The sequence below is a fragment of the Xyrauchen texanus genome, chromosome 42 (genome assembly GCF_025860055.1).
Source record: "Xyrauchen texanus isolate HMW12.3.18 chromosome 42, RBS_HiC_50CHRs, whole genome shotgun sequence".
NCBI classification, from domain to species: domain Eukaryota; kingdom Metazoa; phylum Chordata; class Actinopteri; order Cypriniformes; family Catostomidae; genus Xyrauchen; species Xyrauchen texanus.
In genome coordinates, this window is record NC_068317.1 from 2,673,235 (window position 1) to 2,691,525 (window position 18,291).

General features: G+C 37.3%; 1 protein-coding gene across 1 annotated transcript; it reads left to right on the forward strand.

Moving 5' to 3' along the window:
* Positions 1-9,568: 9,568 nt before the first annotated feature.
* Positions 9,569-17,466, forward strand: LOC127635116 (putative nuclease HARBI1). Its single transcript, XM_052114911.1, has 2 exons — positions 9,569-10,622; positions 14,386-17,466. The coding sequence occupies exons 1-2, from the start codon at positions 9,848-9,850 to the stop codon at positions 14,775-14,777; spliced, it is 1,167 nt and encodes a 388-aa protein (XP_051970871.1). The 5' UTR covers positions 9,569-9,847; the 3' UTR covers positions 14,778-17,466.
* Positions 17,467-18,291: the final 825 nt, after the last annotated feature.

The following is an 18,291-nucleotide window of genomic DNA, read 5'->3' on the forward strand; positions in this document are numbered from 1 at the left end:
ACGTGGTAATTGAAATTGCTATTTAAATATGACAGGGCCAAAACTCGTAAGATATGGGAAACACAGTTGCAAACGGACTTTGCTTTTCCATTTGAAATTTGGCAGTCACTGTGCGTTCGCTAAACTAAAATGCAAACCGATCGCGATTTGCAATTGCGCTTGATTGTGTCACATTTATGCCCACAATTGAAACGCAATTGCAAATACAATTTGCAATTCCTTTTGAATAATGTCCGGAATATCATTCCATAAATATGATTCAGTTCAAACAGTCCTCCAGAGAGTGTGCTTAATAAATCACTGCTCAAACCCAACAACAGAACAGAAATTACTCACAATTTCACGGTGAGCATAGCCACAATTTTCTTAATGGCTTCCTAATGGACTTGTAGAATTTAGACCAGTGGGTGAACATGTGTAATGAAGCTTAACTGCATTTCAATGTGCTTTTAAATGTCTTCGATGCAGCCCAAGACCTGAAGCTATGTTAACAGTCCTGGGGTGAGTAATAAGGGAGGTCTTGTGTGGTCATTCACTTCACCTGCTCATGTTCCTCTTAGTGGGATCCAGTTTAAGAGCATGCAAAAACCATCTCTTGTTTGATTTGTGAATGATGATTTAGGAAATCTGAGTGGAGAATATGGTTGATCCAGGTTGAAGAAATTATTTCTATTGATGGGGCGTAATTTGATGGCCAGGGATAATTGTTTTGAAATGCATTAGAATGTGGTAGAACTGCCACCTTGGACTCTAACATAACGCAGCGCTTATGTTTATGTATAGAGCTCTGTTTTTGTAGCCTTGTGACCTGTATGCATCTGTGCGTGTCGTCTGCGCATTCGCCTGGAATTGACTTCTACCTGACTAAAAAGTATTACAAAGCAGTTGTAGTGCCCTTGCGTCTCTCTCTCTCGCTCTCTGTGTGTGTCCGATTTGTTTATTGTGTGTACATTATTGTAATAAGAGTGACTGGATCAGACCGGAGTTGTTCACTCCCCTTTCTCCTCTCACTCTGCTGCTGATCACGCCCACTTTCAGTGCATCTTTTAAAAACGTGGTGAGAGCTCAACTCTGCTGAAACACACTGACATTTTTTGGGGGGGTTTATGTAATTCAATTATGGACATCAGTTCCACATTATGAAAATTAGTATCCTTAATATGAAATGAAAATTTAGGCTCTACTTAAATGTTTTGTGTTGCATAAACCCAAAGGAATTCAATTAATCTCACTTAAATTAGAGCTATCCAAATTTCTACACTCAGTATACTCAGTTTGCTGATAGCTAGCAATATCCTGCCTAGCATATTATAGATACAGGTGAAACTCGAAAAATTAGAATATCGTGCAAAAGTTCATTAATTTCAGTAATTCAACTTAAAAGGTGAAACTAATATATTATATAGACTCATTACAAGCAAAGTAAGATATTTCAAGCCTTTATTTGATATAATTTTGATGATTATGGCTTACAGCTTATGAAAACCCCAAATTCAGAATCTCAGAAAATTAGAATATTACATGAAATCAATAAAAAAAGGATTTTAAATACAGAAATGTCGGCCCTCTGAAAAGTATAATCATGCATATGTACTCAGTACTTGGTTTGGGCCCCTTTTGCATTAATTACTGCCTCAATGCGGCGTGGCATGGATGCTATCAGCCTGTGGCACTGCTGAGGTGTTATGGAAGACCAAGATGCTTCAATAGCGGCCTTCAGCTCTTCTGCATTGTTTGGTCTCATGTCTCTCATCTTTCTCTTGGCAATGCCCCATAGATTCTCTATGGGGTTCAGGTCAGGCGAGTTTGCTGGCCAATCAAGCACAGTAATACCATGGTCATTGAACCAGGTTTTGGTACTTTTGGCAGTGTGGGCAGGTGCCAAGTCCTGCTGGAAAATGAAGTCAGCATCTCCATAAAGCTTGTCTGCTGAAGGAAGCATGAAGTGCTCTAAAATGTCCCGGTAGACGGCTGCGTTGACTCTGGACTTAATAAAGCACAGTGGACCAACACCAGCCGATGACATGGCTCCCCAAACCAACACAGACTGTGGAAACTTCACACTGGACTTCAAGCATCTTGGATTGTGTGCCTCTCCATTCTTCCTCCAGACTCTGGGACCTTGGTATCCAAATGAGATGCAAAATTTGCTCTCATCAGAAAAGAGGACTTTGGATCACTGAGCAACAGACCAGTTCTTTTTTTCTTTAGCCCAGGTAAGACGTTTGACATTTGAAGCCCATGTCCAGGACCCGTCTGTGTGTGGTGGCTCTTGATGCAGTAACTCCAGCCTCAGTCCACTCCTTGTGAAGCTCCCCACACATTTGAATGGCCTTTTCCTGACAATCCTCTCCAGGCTACGGTCATCCCTGCTGCTTGTGCACCTTTTTCTTCCACACTTTTCCCTTCCACTTAACTTTCTATTAATGTGCTTTGATACAGCACTTTGAGAACATCCAACTTCTTTTGCAATTACCTTTTGAGGCTTTCCCTCCTTGTGGAGGGTGTCAATGATGGTTTTCTGCACAACTGTCAGGTCAGCAGTCTTCCCCATGATTGTGAATTCAACTGAACCAGACTGAGAGACCATTTAAAGGCTCAGGAATCCTTTGCAGGTGTTTTGGATTAATTAGCTGATTAGAGTGTGACACTTTGAGCCTACAATACTGAACCTTTTCACAATATTCTAATTTTCTGAGATTCTGAATTTGGGGTTTTCATAAGCTGTAAGCCATAATCATAAAAATTATATCAAAAAAAGGCTTGAAATATCTTACTTTGCTTGTAATGAGTCTATATAATATATTAGTTTCACCTTTTAAGTTGAATTACTGAAATTAATGAACTTTAGCACGATATTCTAATTTTTCGAGTTTCACCTGTATATTTTTGTTCAGTATGACAAGAATGGTGCTGTTGAGAGTCTACTGATAATCAGTCTGTATGCTGATGATCCTTCAGTCATTGCTTCATGACAAAAGCAATATTCACATATTGTTCAGCAAAGTAAAATGTTGTATATAACCCATTCACGACCTATCCATTAGCTTCACTCTTCTCCACAATGGTAACTATCCACCATGACAGAAACTTCTCTAAATCCCCACATAACAGAACATTGAACACTAACAAGTCTGCTACTTGTTTAATTTTGTTTTCAGAAACTTTTCACATAGTTCCAACATAAGTAAATATAGTTGGATTGTACACAATGAATTGAAGTTGAGACCAAATGCTAAAGAATTGTGTCGAATTAACTCAATTTAATTACGTAAATCAAGAAAGCAGTAAAAATCATGTTGAGTGAACACTATCGGTTAGAAGTCTGAATACATTTGATCATTTCATATCAATGTAATCATATCACTTTTTTATGACTGTGTTGAATTTTACTCGGACTTTACGCAATATGATTATGTTCTCATCTCGAACATAAATGTATTAAGTTGATTTTAAGTGTACTGATTTAGTATTTTCAATAGAGCTGTTTCCATTTTTTTCAGTGCAGGGGGTTGTTGAGACCCTTTAAGTATCCAAAGAAAATACAAAAATACATGTGGGGACCTTCTGTATCGGAGAAGACTGGACAGAACTGCTTCATAAACCCGCAAATGTTCTTATACATAATTACCATTTATTATCTGCATGCATCAAAAATTAATAAATAAATCAAATGAAAATAACCTCGCACTTGGTCTGGATGCGAACAATGTGATGCACTGCTTGTGCCCAAATGCAGTGTGTCATGTGAGAAGCCCAGTTCCCACGTCTGACACATTGCTACTATCGACACCTTATTTTCACCGTCTGTCTGAAATTCTTTAAATTACAAATGTCATCTGCGAGATTTCGATTTTATTCATTACGTATTTCAATAACTTCTGACCGTGGCATCAAAGTCAGCTCATGATGTTTCTGAACTCTAACCTACTAATATAAATCTTTTTTTTTTTTTATATATATAATGGATACAAATATAGCGATACTAATATTGCCAGTAAAATTGATTTACTATTTGAAACCAACCCAAATGAAGTCATTCTCTGTGAACTTTATTTTCCACTGAAATCCTTTGGAACAAAGGATTTCAGTGGAAAATAAAGTTCACAGACTGTGATGACACGTTTCCACCTCATTTAGCGGCTTAAATATCGTAATTTGTTTTTATATGATGCATTTTTTTTAAATATTGAGTGTAAATTTATAACATTACGCTTTGTGTCATTTTACCCATTAATTCTTTTTATCACAGTTATGAGAGGGTTTCATTACAGTTGCAGTGACAGTAAATTTGTCTTAATCCACCTGTAAAGAAGTCAATGGAAAGGAGGAGGTGAGAACCGGCTTGATAATATAAATAATATTTTTTATATAAAACTTAAACAAACACACACATGTCCGTAAACAATCTCTCTCTCCCGCACGATCCTCTGCAGTCGACCGTTATCCCTTTCGGAGGCTTGATTAGCCTAATACGGGACCGGGTGTGTAGGATCACGACCCCGCCACGCCCTCCACCCTGCCACACCACCTCTCTCTATTTTATTCCTCTTCTGGAAAGTCATTCAAATGTAATAGTGTTTTTTCTTTTGATCTTGGAGCAAATGGGTAAGTGAAAATAATATTTTCTCCCATTCACCGCTGTTGAAGTTTACTTCAGCGTTCCAAAACCTGGAGTGTGAGAAAGGTCTAGGCTGTGTTCCATTTCAAATTTTGATCCCCTTCCCTCGTAAACTTCCCTCTGTCTCATGGATACGGATGTATGTCACTGCTTACGTTGCATGAGTTTCCACTACTGACTGAAGATGTGCAATGGATTTAAGGAACACCCTAAAACCTTGATTACTTGGAGCACATTGAGGGCTGATGTCAATTTCTGTCAAAGTCTGATTTCAAAGGCTTATCAATAAATCTCATGTTTATTTTTTTATTATTAGAATGAATTGTTAGAATTAATCAAGATTTACACAAACAAAAATGTTAACATATACGGCTATAACTATGTGATAAACAGTTATTTTAAGGTAGCTACAGGTATTATTTTCGAAAATGCTTCATAGACATAACTTCACTATCATCATCATTAGAGTTGTGTTGGGGTGGGGTTTATGAAGTGCTATCTGCTGTCACGTCTCAATCGAGTTGCATTATGGGATATGGAGCTGCTTGAAGCGTACATCAGAGTAGGATAGCTCCCTCAGTCAAAATCAAAGAGGTTGAGGGTCTGTTAACAGAAACTTCCCTCGCCCACTTAAGTGGAACGGACTTCCAAAATTGCGGCAGGGATTCGCCCGAGGGGAAGTGCTTTGTGGAGTTAGCGAGTGGAATTTTAACGCAGCCCTATTCACCCATGTTATTCTAGTCTACCTTTAATGGTCTGCACTTATATAGCACTTTTTTATTAACCTTAGAGGTTACCAAAGCGCTTTACACTGTGTCCCAATCACCCATCCACACTCACATTCACACACCAATGGCGGCAGAGCTGCCATGCAAGGCGCTAGCCTGCCATTGGGAGCAACTCGGGGTTCAGTGTCTTGCCCAAGGACACTTCGGCATGTGGAGCCGAACCACCAACCCTGCGATTGGTAGCCGACCCGCTCTACCATCTGAGCCACAGCCGCCCCTAAGCTCACAGCTGACTGGTCTGCGATGGACATTCTGAGGTCACTTCCGGTGTAGACAATGGCTCTGTTTGAAAAAACATACTTGCTTTTCGTACTATTTCGGCAGGAAGCATTAGCCTGGAATGATGACCTAATATTCTACATCTTATTCCATTGTCATGCACCACGATTTATGTCCTTCTTGACTTGTTATTTGAGTGGACTGCCACAAATGAATTCAAATGCAAAGTGATTCATTTTTCAAATCAAATCAAAAATCTTTATTGTCACTCAACCATATACACGAGTGCAACAGTGGGTGAAAGTCTTTTTTTTTTTTTTTATTGACTTTTACTGAGGTCATGTGACCACAATGTAGCATACTGTTGTTTGAAACGTTTATCACTGCATAAAGTGTACTCAAAGTATTTTAATAACTATGCAGTATGTCGTTTCCCATTCTGAACGTCTCCATTCTCAAGTCTTGTCAACTTTTTAAAGTTTGGTTATACTGCCCCTGCCGACTGCAGCAGCGCACTCTATCTACTTTATCTGCCCCAGAGTTTCTTTTTTCGACTAAAGTTGCTGTAACAACGCGCTTGCGTTATGGAGTTTAAACTCTGAACGGTACTTCTGAAGCCAGTAAAATCGGATTCTTCCTCACAGTTAAAGCCATAATTTAGGACAAACGTTTTATGTGTCTTTCAAACTTCACTAGTGTGCATTGTTTGGTTGTGGATGTTATGCGAAGCAAGAAATAATTAAATCCGTCTGCATGCTAAATTAAAAGTCCCCCCATAAAAGCCAATTGAATTACACACATCCCTTACAAGAAATTATGCTGCGTAAAAAAAAAACAGTAGCCTAAATTTTTAAATAGAAAATACTCTGTGCCAAAACTTGATCACTGTGATTTAGGAAAGTCTATGCAGACTCAAAGCCACAGAAACCAAAGGTAGCAACAAAATGATGCTTCTTAAAGTGATAGCATAAACATGCTCAATTTAAAGGCGCTATATGTAAGATTGACAACAAGGGTTTGAAATTGGTACTGCAGTCCAGATTCAAAATATTGGAGAGTTGTCTGCCTCGTCCCTGACACGAAGCTCATGCCAGTTGCTACAATGTTGACACGCAAATTAGCCAACTCCAGCATCCTGGAATCTGTTATCCCTGCTGGCTTCCAATCTTGTTCAAATCTGGCAACCCGGCGGTGTCGAAATACTATTTCCGATTGGGCAGTGGGCGGGATCACACGGGCCAAAACATAAATTCCAGAGCCATATAAAGGAGAGATGCGACAACAGAAGTTCGAAATGCTTGATCGTCACGTGATTCACGTAGACTTCAGATAGTTCCTGGAAGTGCTTTTGCGGTCATTCCAAACTGTTAGAGTAGAGTGACAGAACTGAGATTTCTGGTAATTAGTAGTCAATAAATGCATTTATTTTATATATTTATGTAACACACCGACATATGTATGTAGCATGAGTATGTTGTTACAGCGATGTTGTTTTTTAAAGATCAAATCAGCTAATATTTGAGGATTAGTGTTCGCTTACCGTTATTTGCCTCAACTTATTTCAGGCTAGGGTTTCTGTTGCCTTTTTATGTTACCTCATGTTAGTTGTTTTCACTAATCTCATGGTAACTAATGTCATATTTATGACTTTTCAGATAGTACAGAGACAGGCTGGTGACAGGTGATTTCCAGCTCGCACCGCACAATGGGTCAATGAACTATTAGCAGCAGCTACGTAAATGTGAAATGAAGCTTATTGTTTATGTTGACTTTGCCATCATAACATAAAGGGTAGAAAACCGGCTAAAACATGACAGAGGAATAAACTCACGTAGCCATCGAGTTTCGTTTGACTGTCGTGCCCACACACACACAGGAGCATGCAGTCGTTTATTAAATTGCAACACCTGAAAAACATAATGAACGAACCACACCCCTTAGACTCACCCCCCCAGTCAACAGTCATAATAACAGCACATTCAAGGTCACCAATGTTCAACAGTTTACAATTCTTACAATTCTATATATAGTAATATAATTATTTATGTATTATAAATATTATATATCTAATGTATAATTCTTACAATACTTATTCATATACACAATATATTCAGCTTTAAAACAACTTAAGCATACTCGTATATAAACTGCCGTTCAAAAGTAATGAGGCTGAAAATTCAGCTTGGCATCACAGGAGTAAATTACATTTTAAAATACATTAAAATAGAAAACTGTTATTTTAAATTGTAATAATATATTACGATATTACTTTTTTTGTATTTTTATTCAAATAAATGCAATAACTATTTACAGCAATTCATGAATACATTTCTAATAAATTAAATAGCATGCCAAGCATTTTGTATGTGTCCTTTCTTTCATGTTGTCGTTGCATAGTCTTCACCATGGTTTGCTGTGCTGCATGGGGATGCTCCAATCGCTCAGAGAAAGGTGTGTGAATGTATGACTTCCCCACTGACATGCAGGAGAAAAAAATTGTTGGCTCAAGTCAGCAGGAGCAATCTAAATATAAATAAAAATTACAACAACAAAAAATGTGTGAGGTATTTGCAAAGATTTTACAATTAATAGGGTGTTCGTTACTAACTTTATCCAGCTCCAATCCTTGCCTAATCTGTTAGTTATCCGATAACATCCCTTATCTCCTAATTTAATGAGTAATACTCAACTATAAGGTTTTCATTTACAAGTTATTTTTATTTAGATGTACTGATAATATACAGAATAAGATAATATTATTCTTTAAACGTCTCACCTTTTAAAAGTGCGTCGCAAACAGTTTGTTCTGATGCATCTCTACGGTGTTTGCTGCTACTTCCGGGAACTATTGAGAGGCTCCACAAGCCGCCATTGCTGTAAAAAAAACGTTCCATTGGAGTCAATGGAGTTGTCGCAACTCTCTCTCTATATATGGCTCTGATAAATTCCAGCCCTGAATGGAAACTTCAAAGTAGAATATACCATAGATATTATATAGAGACTATGTATCTATGTACTATATATCTATATGATGTCTATGGAATATACTGGCTGTAGCATTGTTACTTAGCATGTTTCCTATTTCTCTAATGACATATTATGGTCATTTTCTGATTTAGTACAGAAAAAATATTACATATAGCACTTAAAAAATAATAAGAATAATTTTCCAATTTCAAAATGAATTTGACCACAGAGTACACATAATATCGTTCGATCATATATATATATAATATATAAAACATTAAATATTGTACATTTAGCTTGAGATGGGTCAGTGCAATTGATTAAAATTTAAAGGCAATCTTAATCTGAAATAATGGTTAATATATCTATCTATATCTAATATCTAATATATATATATATATATATATATATATATATGTATATATATAGAGAGAGAGAGAGAGAGAGAGAGAGAGAAATATAGTTTTGTTTAAAAAAATATATACTTTTATAAAAATGTGCATATTTGCTACTAGCTGGTGCTGGAAACACAGAAAGAAAAAAAACTGAAAATTAAAAAGAAAAAAAATTGCCTATAATATATTAACACATTGTGGCATCATATTCGTGGTTAAAGTCATATGTTTGAACTTTATGACATGTCAAGCAGTTTCAGCAGGGTACGTGTACTAAATTTATTTTAAAAACAGCATTATTTTAAACCAATTTATTTTTAACAAGAACAGTAATTGAGAGATTACATGACATATGTGTCACACTTATGGACTATTTACACTTAAAAAAGCTTAAATGACAATTTAATCGTGGAAATATTGCGGTGGCATAAACTATAGGCAAATACTTCGTTATATATAAATTCTACCCTTAATTGTTAAAATACCCCTGGTTTACCCTCCACTTTTCTACTGTTTTGCTGGTGGGACATTTATTATGAAAGACAACAAAACTCTTCGCGTCATCCGGAAGTTCAAGCACACTGTTTCCTCGAAGCGGTCGTTGTTTATCTTCACGTGTTTTTGCGGTAAAGCTTTGTGTTTTTAAATGACACCGGTCGGTAGTCAGACGCACATATTGACATAATGCAACAGAGCTGGTTGGATGATCTAGATCCAGTATGATTCAGTTCATTTAGACGGATAGTTCATCACACAGTTCGCTCGTAGTTAGCAGTCGTTTACTTGAGCAACATACAGTTACAAATAAATATAACGCTATTCGGTTACAGAGGGACAGTTGAAATCTGCTGCTGATCATGTCTTTGGCCGGAGCTCTGTGGTTTGCCGTGCAAGATGATTTATTCAGTGCGTGTAACGACACAATAACACCAACATCCAGCAACAGCATCGCAACACAAGACAAGCATCCCGTCCAAAGCAGCATCAGCACCGGTTTCAGTGAGCCCACCCCCGCCTCTGAAACACACACACTCCTGGACCGCCTTGACGACCGCTTTCTGTCCCAGTGTTTTCATCTCAACCGGCAGTGTCTGCGCTTCATCGTCGATTTCATCCAGGCCCGTTTAAAGAAAGACGTATTTGCAGCATCCCACAACCTGAGCTCGTCAGAAGCCAAAATTCTCGCCACACTTTCGTTCTATGCGCACGGATCTCTGCCCTGCAAAGTGACCGATCGGCTGGGGATCGATCAAACATCCGCCGGTGAGGCGGTGAAGAGCCTCACCAAACTTCTATCGGACATGAGCCCTGACTTCATCACCTTCCCTTTCAGTTACAATGACCGCATGGGAGCCGCGCAGGCCTTCAAGAACATCAGCGGCATCCCGCACGTGGTGGGCGTGTTGGGCTACCTGCACGTGAAGGTGACCCCTCCGCCCGGCGAGGAGTACATGTATGTGAACACTCTGGGCTATCACTCGGTCATGATGCAGGTGATCTTCGATGTGGACGGGAATCTGTTGAGTGTCGAGCAGTGCTGGCCGGGAGGAACTCCTGAAGACAGCGTTTGGGCGAGCTCAGACATCGGCAAACAATTTAGCACATTTCGACACGGACATACGTGGGTTTTAGGTAAGAACACTTTGGGATACTTGAGCAACTTTTGCACTGGGTGGCTGCGGGTGCACTTTTTCTCTGCTATTGTTTGTTTTGTTTTTTTTAGCCTTGTGCTCGAGTTAAACTTTTATCAATGGAGTAGGTAGGCTAAATATTAGGCTAAGTAATTAGTCATAAAATTATATTAAATTATTTTGTAGTAAAAAATATTTCCCAATATATGCCAAAGGTGAAAATAGAAATGGTGGGACAGTTTGCACTAAACAGAAAAAAAAAACCAATTACATGGTTTTAGGTCACATTCACCAGTTCAAAACTAAATTGTGGTTAAGAAATAATGCGTAATGCATTGTGTTAAATAGAACAATTTACTAAGATTCAAAATCTTTACCCATTTTTTGTAAATTATGGAGGTTTGGTTTATAAATAACAAATAATTAAATAAATAAAAATGAACTGTGAATACATTAAAGGTATAGTTCACCCAAAAAATGAAAAATCTCTCATTTACTCAACCTCATGATATCTCAAGTGTGTTTGACTTTCTTTCTTCACCAGAACACATTTGAAGAAAATTAGAAAATGTCTTAGCCCTTAAAATGCAAGTGAATGGTGAATACTCCTTTGAAGCTCAAAATCACAGACAACATAGGTCAACATAAACAGGTCAACATAAACATCATCCATACGATACGACACCAGCTGTTAAATCAATGTCTTCTAAAGTGACACAATCACTTTTGGTGCAAAAAAGATCAATGCTTAAGTACTTGTTTAAACTCTAAATCATGTTTCCGTTCTGCAGTGGTATGTGTGTGTGACATAATTGTGTTGGTACATGAGACACGCAAGAACTGATGCATGTGCAACACAGCTGGAAGAGCAGCGCTGTTTACAAGTGAGGAGGAGGAGTGCTGTACAATAGATTGGTTAGTTTTGGTTTAGATCTGTATCTGTTTATTTACTCACAATGGTACATTTGTGTGCTTATCCTGTATGTCTCAACTGAGTGGAGAACGTGAGATTGCAATGCGAATACGTCACATGAGAGACCGCTTGAGCTCCTCCCTCTTGTGAAGCGTTGGATTATAGTTAAAAAGTATTTAAATATTTATCTTTTATCACACCAAAAATTATCGTGTCACTTTAGAAGACATTCATTTAACTGCTTGAGTCGTATGGATGATGTTTATGCTGACTGTCTGTGATTTTTGGAGGTTCAAAAGAGAATTCACCATTCACTTGCATTTTAAGGATCTACTGAGCTGAGATTTTTTTCAATTCTATGTTCTGGTGAAGAAAGAATGAACAAAAGATAATATCATGTCTGACAATGCAAATGAACACAAACAGTAAGTAGACTGCTGAATTATGTGTAATAGATTTGCATATCATCACAGAAAGATTTACTGAAATAATAATTGAAATCTAAATAAAATCTGTCATCTATACAGGCAAGTAAGTCTGATCTTTAAACCAAGCAGGCTCATATCAATATTATGCTGAAAAAAAAAACATTTGGGCATTTGCACACCCTGGAACACCCGTAGCTACACTACTGCTCCATCAGTGGCACCTCAGCAAAAGGGCAAGGGCTCAAGCCCCTAAAAGCCATGTACATGCATGGCGCGCATGCACTTTAAACAGAGTCTACACTGCACGGGGTAACATGATGAGAGAAAAAAAATCGAAAACATTATTATTCCAATATTTCAACCATCAACATTGCAGGGAAATATAAAATGTTGCTCCTCAATGCAGTTCACCAAAATTTACGAGGCTAAGGAAACATAACATAAATCCTAGATCAATGGATGCGGAGTTTCTCTTTGCCTGTGGTCCCTCAGTTTTTAAGAGTCTTGGACCCCATTTGGGGATTTGTTATTTTCTGCATTTGGAATTGGATGCAGACCGTGCACAGTATACAGTTGAAGTCAGATGATTACATACACTTTAGCCAAATACATTTAAACTCAAGTTTTCACAATTACTGACATTTAATCGTAGAAAACATTCCCTGTCTTAGGTCAGTTAGGATCACTACTTTATTTTAAGAATGTGAAATTGCAGAATAATTGTAGAGAGAATAATTTATTTCAGATTTTAGTTCTTTCATCACATTTCCAGTGGGTCAGAAGTTTACATATACCTTGTTAATATTTGGTAGCATTGCTTTTAAATAGTTTAACTTGGGTCAAATGCTTTGGGTAGCCTTCCACAAGCTTCTTACAATAAGTTGCTGGAATTTTGTCCCATTCCTCCAGACAGAACTGGTGTAACTGAGTCAGGTTTGTAGGCCTCCTTGCTCGCACATGCTTTTTCAGTTCTGCCCATGACCGCTCCAATACCTTGATTTTGAAGGTTGCCCTTAAAGGGTTATTTCACCCAAAAATTACCCTCACCCTCAAGCCATCCTAGTTGTATATGACATTCTTCTTTCAGCCAAACACAATCGGAATGTGTTTGGCTGAAACAAGAAAGTGATATACTAATAGCAAGGCTTGAGGGTGAGTAAATTATGGGATCATTTTTGTTTTTGGGTAAACTAACCCTTTAAGCAATTTTGCCACAAATTTGGAGGTATTCTTTGGGTTATTGTCCATTTGGAAGACCCATTTGCTATTGAGCTTTACCTTTATAGCTGATGTCTTGAGATTTTGCTTTAATATGTCCACTTAATTTTCCTTCCTCATGATGCCATCTATTTTGTGATGTGCACCAGTCCTTCCTGCAGTAAAGCACCCCCACAACATGATGCTGCCACCCCCATGCTTCATGGTTGGGATTATGCTCTTCGACTTGCAAGCCTCACCCTTTTTCCTCCAAACATAACAATGGTCATTATGGCCAAACAGTTACATTTTGTTTCATCAGACCAGCGGATATTTCTCCAAAAAGTAAGATCTTTGTCCACATGTGCACTTGGAAGCTCTAGTCTGATTTTTTTTTTTTATGGTGGTTTTGGAGTAGTGGTTTGCTGAGCTGCCTTTAAGGTTATGTTGATATAGGACTGTATGTTGATATATATAGCTACTTGTCTATCTGTTTCCTCCAGCATCTTCACAAGGTCCTTTGCTGTTATTCTGGGATTGATTTGCACTTTTCACACCAAACTAATTTCAACTCTAGATGAAAGAATGTGTCTCCTTCCTGAGCAGTATGATGGCTGCATGTCCCATGGTGTATATACTTGCATGCTATTGTTTGTACAGATAAACGTGGTACCATCAGGCATTTGGAAATTGCTACCAAGGATGAACCAGACTTGTGGATGTCCACAATTTATTTTCTGAGGTTTTGGCTGTTTCTTATGATTTTTCTATGATGTCAAGCAAGGAGGCACTGCGTTTGAAGGTAGGCCTTAAAATGCATCCACATGTACACCTCCAATTAGCCTATTGGAAGTTAATTTCCTAAAGGCTTGATATAATTTTCTGGAATTTTCCAATCTGCTTAAAAGCACAGTAAACTTTTGACCCACTGGAATTGTGAGTCAATTAAAAGTGAAACGATCGGTCTGTAAACTATTGTTGGAAAAATTACTCATGTCATGCACAAAGTAGATTTGCCAAAACTATAGTTTGCTAATATGAAATCTGTGGAGTGGTAAAAAAAATTGACATTAACCTAAGTGTATGTAAACTTCTGACTTCAACTGTACATACTTCAGAGTTAGTAAGAGTATTATGTTGGAATGCTATTCCAAACATATCCTATGCCTGTTTTCAGGTTCATTCTGATTCTGTCATTTACTTCATTCTCTTCTCTACAAACACAGGTGGTAGAGGTATGTTTGGTGGTGGGCATGTGTTGACTCCTGTTGATACCTCTCGCCTTAAAACCAATGCTGCACAGAGATTTAACAAAGCGCACATGCAGGTATACAGCCGCATGCAGCAGGTGTTTGGCAGTCTGAAGAGTCGTTTCCAGTGTCTGCGTGACTTCGGCTCCATTCATACTCTGGAGTCGGTGGCCTGCACCATCACCGCCTGCTGCGTTCTGCACAACATCTCCAAGAAGTTCTCTGTGCAGTTACCCTGGGATTTCACTGTAGAGCCGATGCACCCTCCGTCAGAGGTCATCTACACAGCAGAGCCACCGTACAACTACATGCAAGAAACTAAAGACGAGATGATAGGAATGTTTTTTGCTAGTGCAGAAGATGACTGAGATGTGCATGGAGAGACAGAGAATAGCACATGCAAAATAATTGGACTGACTTGTTCTGTCTTAACAGTTGAATTGGAAACATTTTACAATAAGGTTGAATATGTTCGTGAAAGGGATAGTTCACTCAAATATAATTTTTTGGGTGAACTATTCCTTTAATGCAGTAGTTAACATGAACTAATAGTAAATAATACTTTTACTCCATTTATTAATCTTGGTTAATGTTAATTTACTAATGCATTTGTAACATTAAAAGTTGTATGTTTGCGTTAGTTAATGCATTATAAACTAACATGAACTAACAGCACTACATTTATAAATTAACATAAATCCAGATGGATCAGTAATCAATAAATGCTGTAAAATATGATATGATTATCAATGCATTAACCAATTTTAACAAATGAAACCTTATTGTGAAGTGATCCCATTGAAGTTATATTTATAGAAAGGAACAAGAAACCAGAATGTACAGTATATCAGCTTGGACAGTGGACTTTTTCAAATGAAATGAACACATAAAAATGCATGCCAATGCCAGTTATTATTCATTACATAAGCTTTTATTCAGTGAAATCACTAATTGATCAGATGTTAATACAAAGGCATTATCATTTGTCAACAAATGGTGCAAATAAAACAAAATGTTTATCTAGTAATCTATGAAAGGCTTTGACCTGAACACACATTATTATATAACTCTTACAAAAAAAGTATTGTAATGGTTCCATGGTAAAGTTATGATATTTCCATGGACGTTTTTTTATTTTATTCAATATCACTGTTTTTGTTTAAAATGTCTAAAGGGACCATGTATGTTTTAGATGTAGTGACTGGTCACCATTTCCTTTAGAAATCCATTTTGTTTTCACTAGTTCATTTGTAATGGTCCTGCGATGCGACTAGTGAATTTGTGTCATTGTTTTATGATAAATATGATTCAGTTATTTATAATTTTTTATTAATTATTATTATTAAAGGAATTGTTCACCCAAAAATGAAAATGTGCTGATGATTTACTCCAAGATGTTATTGAAATTATTTCAGGCCAACTCCTTTAAACAATGCAAGAGAAGCTTCACAAACTGAAGCGAGTGAATCAGTGGGTGCAGTGAATTAGAAATCGTGTGATGAGGAGCGGATCGCTGAAAGGAGGTGCAGAGCTTGAGGGAAGCGTGACAATGACAAAGTTTTCACACATACCTGAGTTCGCTGTAAAAACAACACCGGCACAGCTGATGAATTCAGATATCGACCCTTTGTTTCTTTCGATGGTTTGTAATCCTCAGGGGTAAAACCCTCCAATATTTGAGAGAATGTAGGGGTGTACTGATATCCAGGTTCAGCACGATAAGCCAGAGCTTCAATCGCTCATGATCGTGTATAGGCAATCAATGAAAGTAAATATTTTTCATGCCGTGCATTTTCTTTGGGGTTTCTGAAGGTTGAAGCATACATACACGCCAAACAACCATTTTGAACAAAACACTTACACAAATACAAATCTACAGCAAAGACAATTAAACTTTTGTACAGCGCTCCTCTTGTAAATAATGACGAGCTTCCTGACTCCTCCTCCACACGTGACTTTGCCAACGATCTTACGTCATCCCTCATGAGCGCACATCACAGAGAGGTACGGAAGCGAACATTTGTAGTTAAATATATATATATAAGTATTGTTTTGTTTCTAAAAATAATCAATCCTTTGGGTTCAGAAGAACTTTATTTGTCGAATGGAGTCGTGTGGATTATTTTGGTGCACCCTAAATATGCATCATGAAAATGAAAAACATTCACTTGCATTGTTTATAGGAGGAGGCATGAAATAGAATCCTCAAAATCTTAAAATCTCTTTTGATGAAGAAAGAAACTGGATGGCCTGAGTAAATTATCAGAATGTTTTTGGGGGGGAACTACTCATTTTAAATAAAGATGTGCCATGTAGTCTCAAATATGATGTCATAAATGCTGCATACACGATATTCTGCAAAATACCATTGCAGAATATTACATACTGTGCATATTTACACTGTATGTATACAGTATATTATATATAATATTTATATATTACTGTAAAAACAAAATTCAGATGGAGTATAGCATGTCAAACCGCAGGACCGCATGTTAACTTCGCAAAAGTATGTCAACTACTGTACAACATGGTACTAAATGATTAGATTCATATATCATGGTTATTCCAAGGTAAGAATATCATGGTATTAACATGGTTCATGGCAAAAAAAAGCTGGTAACACCTTGGTACTTTTTTGAATGTTGTACATGTTTTTTTTCTAGTCCTTGTAGTTTTGATCAACATAATTATAAATATTGTAATTCTGAATTCAAGGAGCTGCAGGATGTGTACTGTTTCCAGTAGATGAATTCAGAGTCAGAGAAAAGCAGATGCTTTTGTATAAAGTGACTTACAATACAGTTCATGAAATCACATTACTGGTGAATACCTGGACAGAAGGCACACAACATGTTCTCATTAGGGATGACTATCGTAAGGAAATGAATGATTTTGATGCCACTTAAAGATTCTGATTCCTTAACGGTTCCATTAATGATTCTTTTAGTTCCTTTTCGGAAGAATTATTTGGAAAGAAGGGTTGTAATTGCTCTGACAGATTCATAAGTGTTCTGATTTAATAAAGAGCCAACACTAAAGAGTCTATCATTCTGGAACCACACTACACTGGTCAAGCTCTATGTTTTTGATTCTCTTAAAAGGGCCGACTCATAAGAGCCATTCATTCAGAAATCAGACAACAATGGACACGCTGTGTTTCAATGCTATAGATTCAAAAGAATCATTGTTTCGGGAATCGGACTACAATGCATTGAATCAAAACATTGATCAGTTGTCTTGTTGGTGGCAGCTTTCCAGCACTCATGCCAATGTGCTTACTTGCAAGATGAGCACTCGTGGCTGAGTGAATGCTTAAAATGCCTTGTCTTAGTGAGATATAGAAAACTTGATTTTGTCCAAAGATTTTGATACATAGTATAGCCCTCAAAATAAAGAGTAATACAGCTGTGAATATGAAGGGTTAATAAAAGTGTATCAAGCTGTATGGAGAGCGTAACAAGGGACGGTCGAACCAGGGTTTGCCCTGTTGATCTCCTGGCTTCAATAAAGTCCATTTTATTTATCATTTCAAAGCAGCTTTACAGAAGATAAAACAGTAATGTCTATAATGTTGATTAATCCTCATAGTGTAATTAGATAAAATACGATTGTTAATCGTGTTTAAAAATAAGTAATTAAATAATAATTGTATTAATAACCCCAGTGAGCAAGCTGTAGGCGACTGTGGCAAGGAACACAAAACTCCATAAGATGTTGATTAATGGAGAAAAATTACTTTGGGAGAAACCAGATTCACTGTGAATGCTTGTTCACCTCTGGCTAACATCATGAATATAATGTAAATATTACTTATGTATAGTTAAAGTGGTTTAAATTATTAAACTAAGTAAGGTCTTAATGGTCAGTGTTTAAACATCG

What these genes read in the sequence shown, in the direction of transcription:
- LOC127635116 (XM_052114911.1), top strand. Translation starts at nt 9,848, where the DNA reads ATGTCTTTGGCCGGAGCTCTGTGGTTTGCCGTGCAAGATGATTTATTC. An exon ending in CGGACATACGTGGGTTTTAG is followed by an intron (nt 10,623 to 14,385) that starts GTAAGAACACTT and finishes CTACAAACACAG; the next exon opens with GTGGTAGAGGTATGTTTGGT.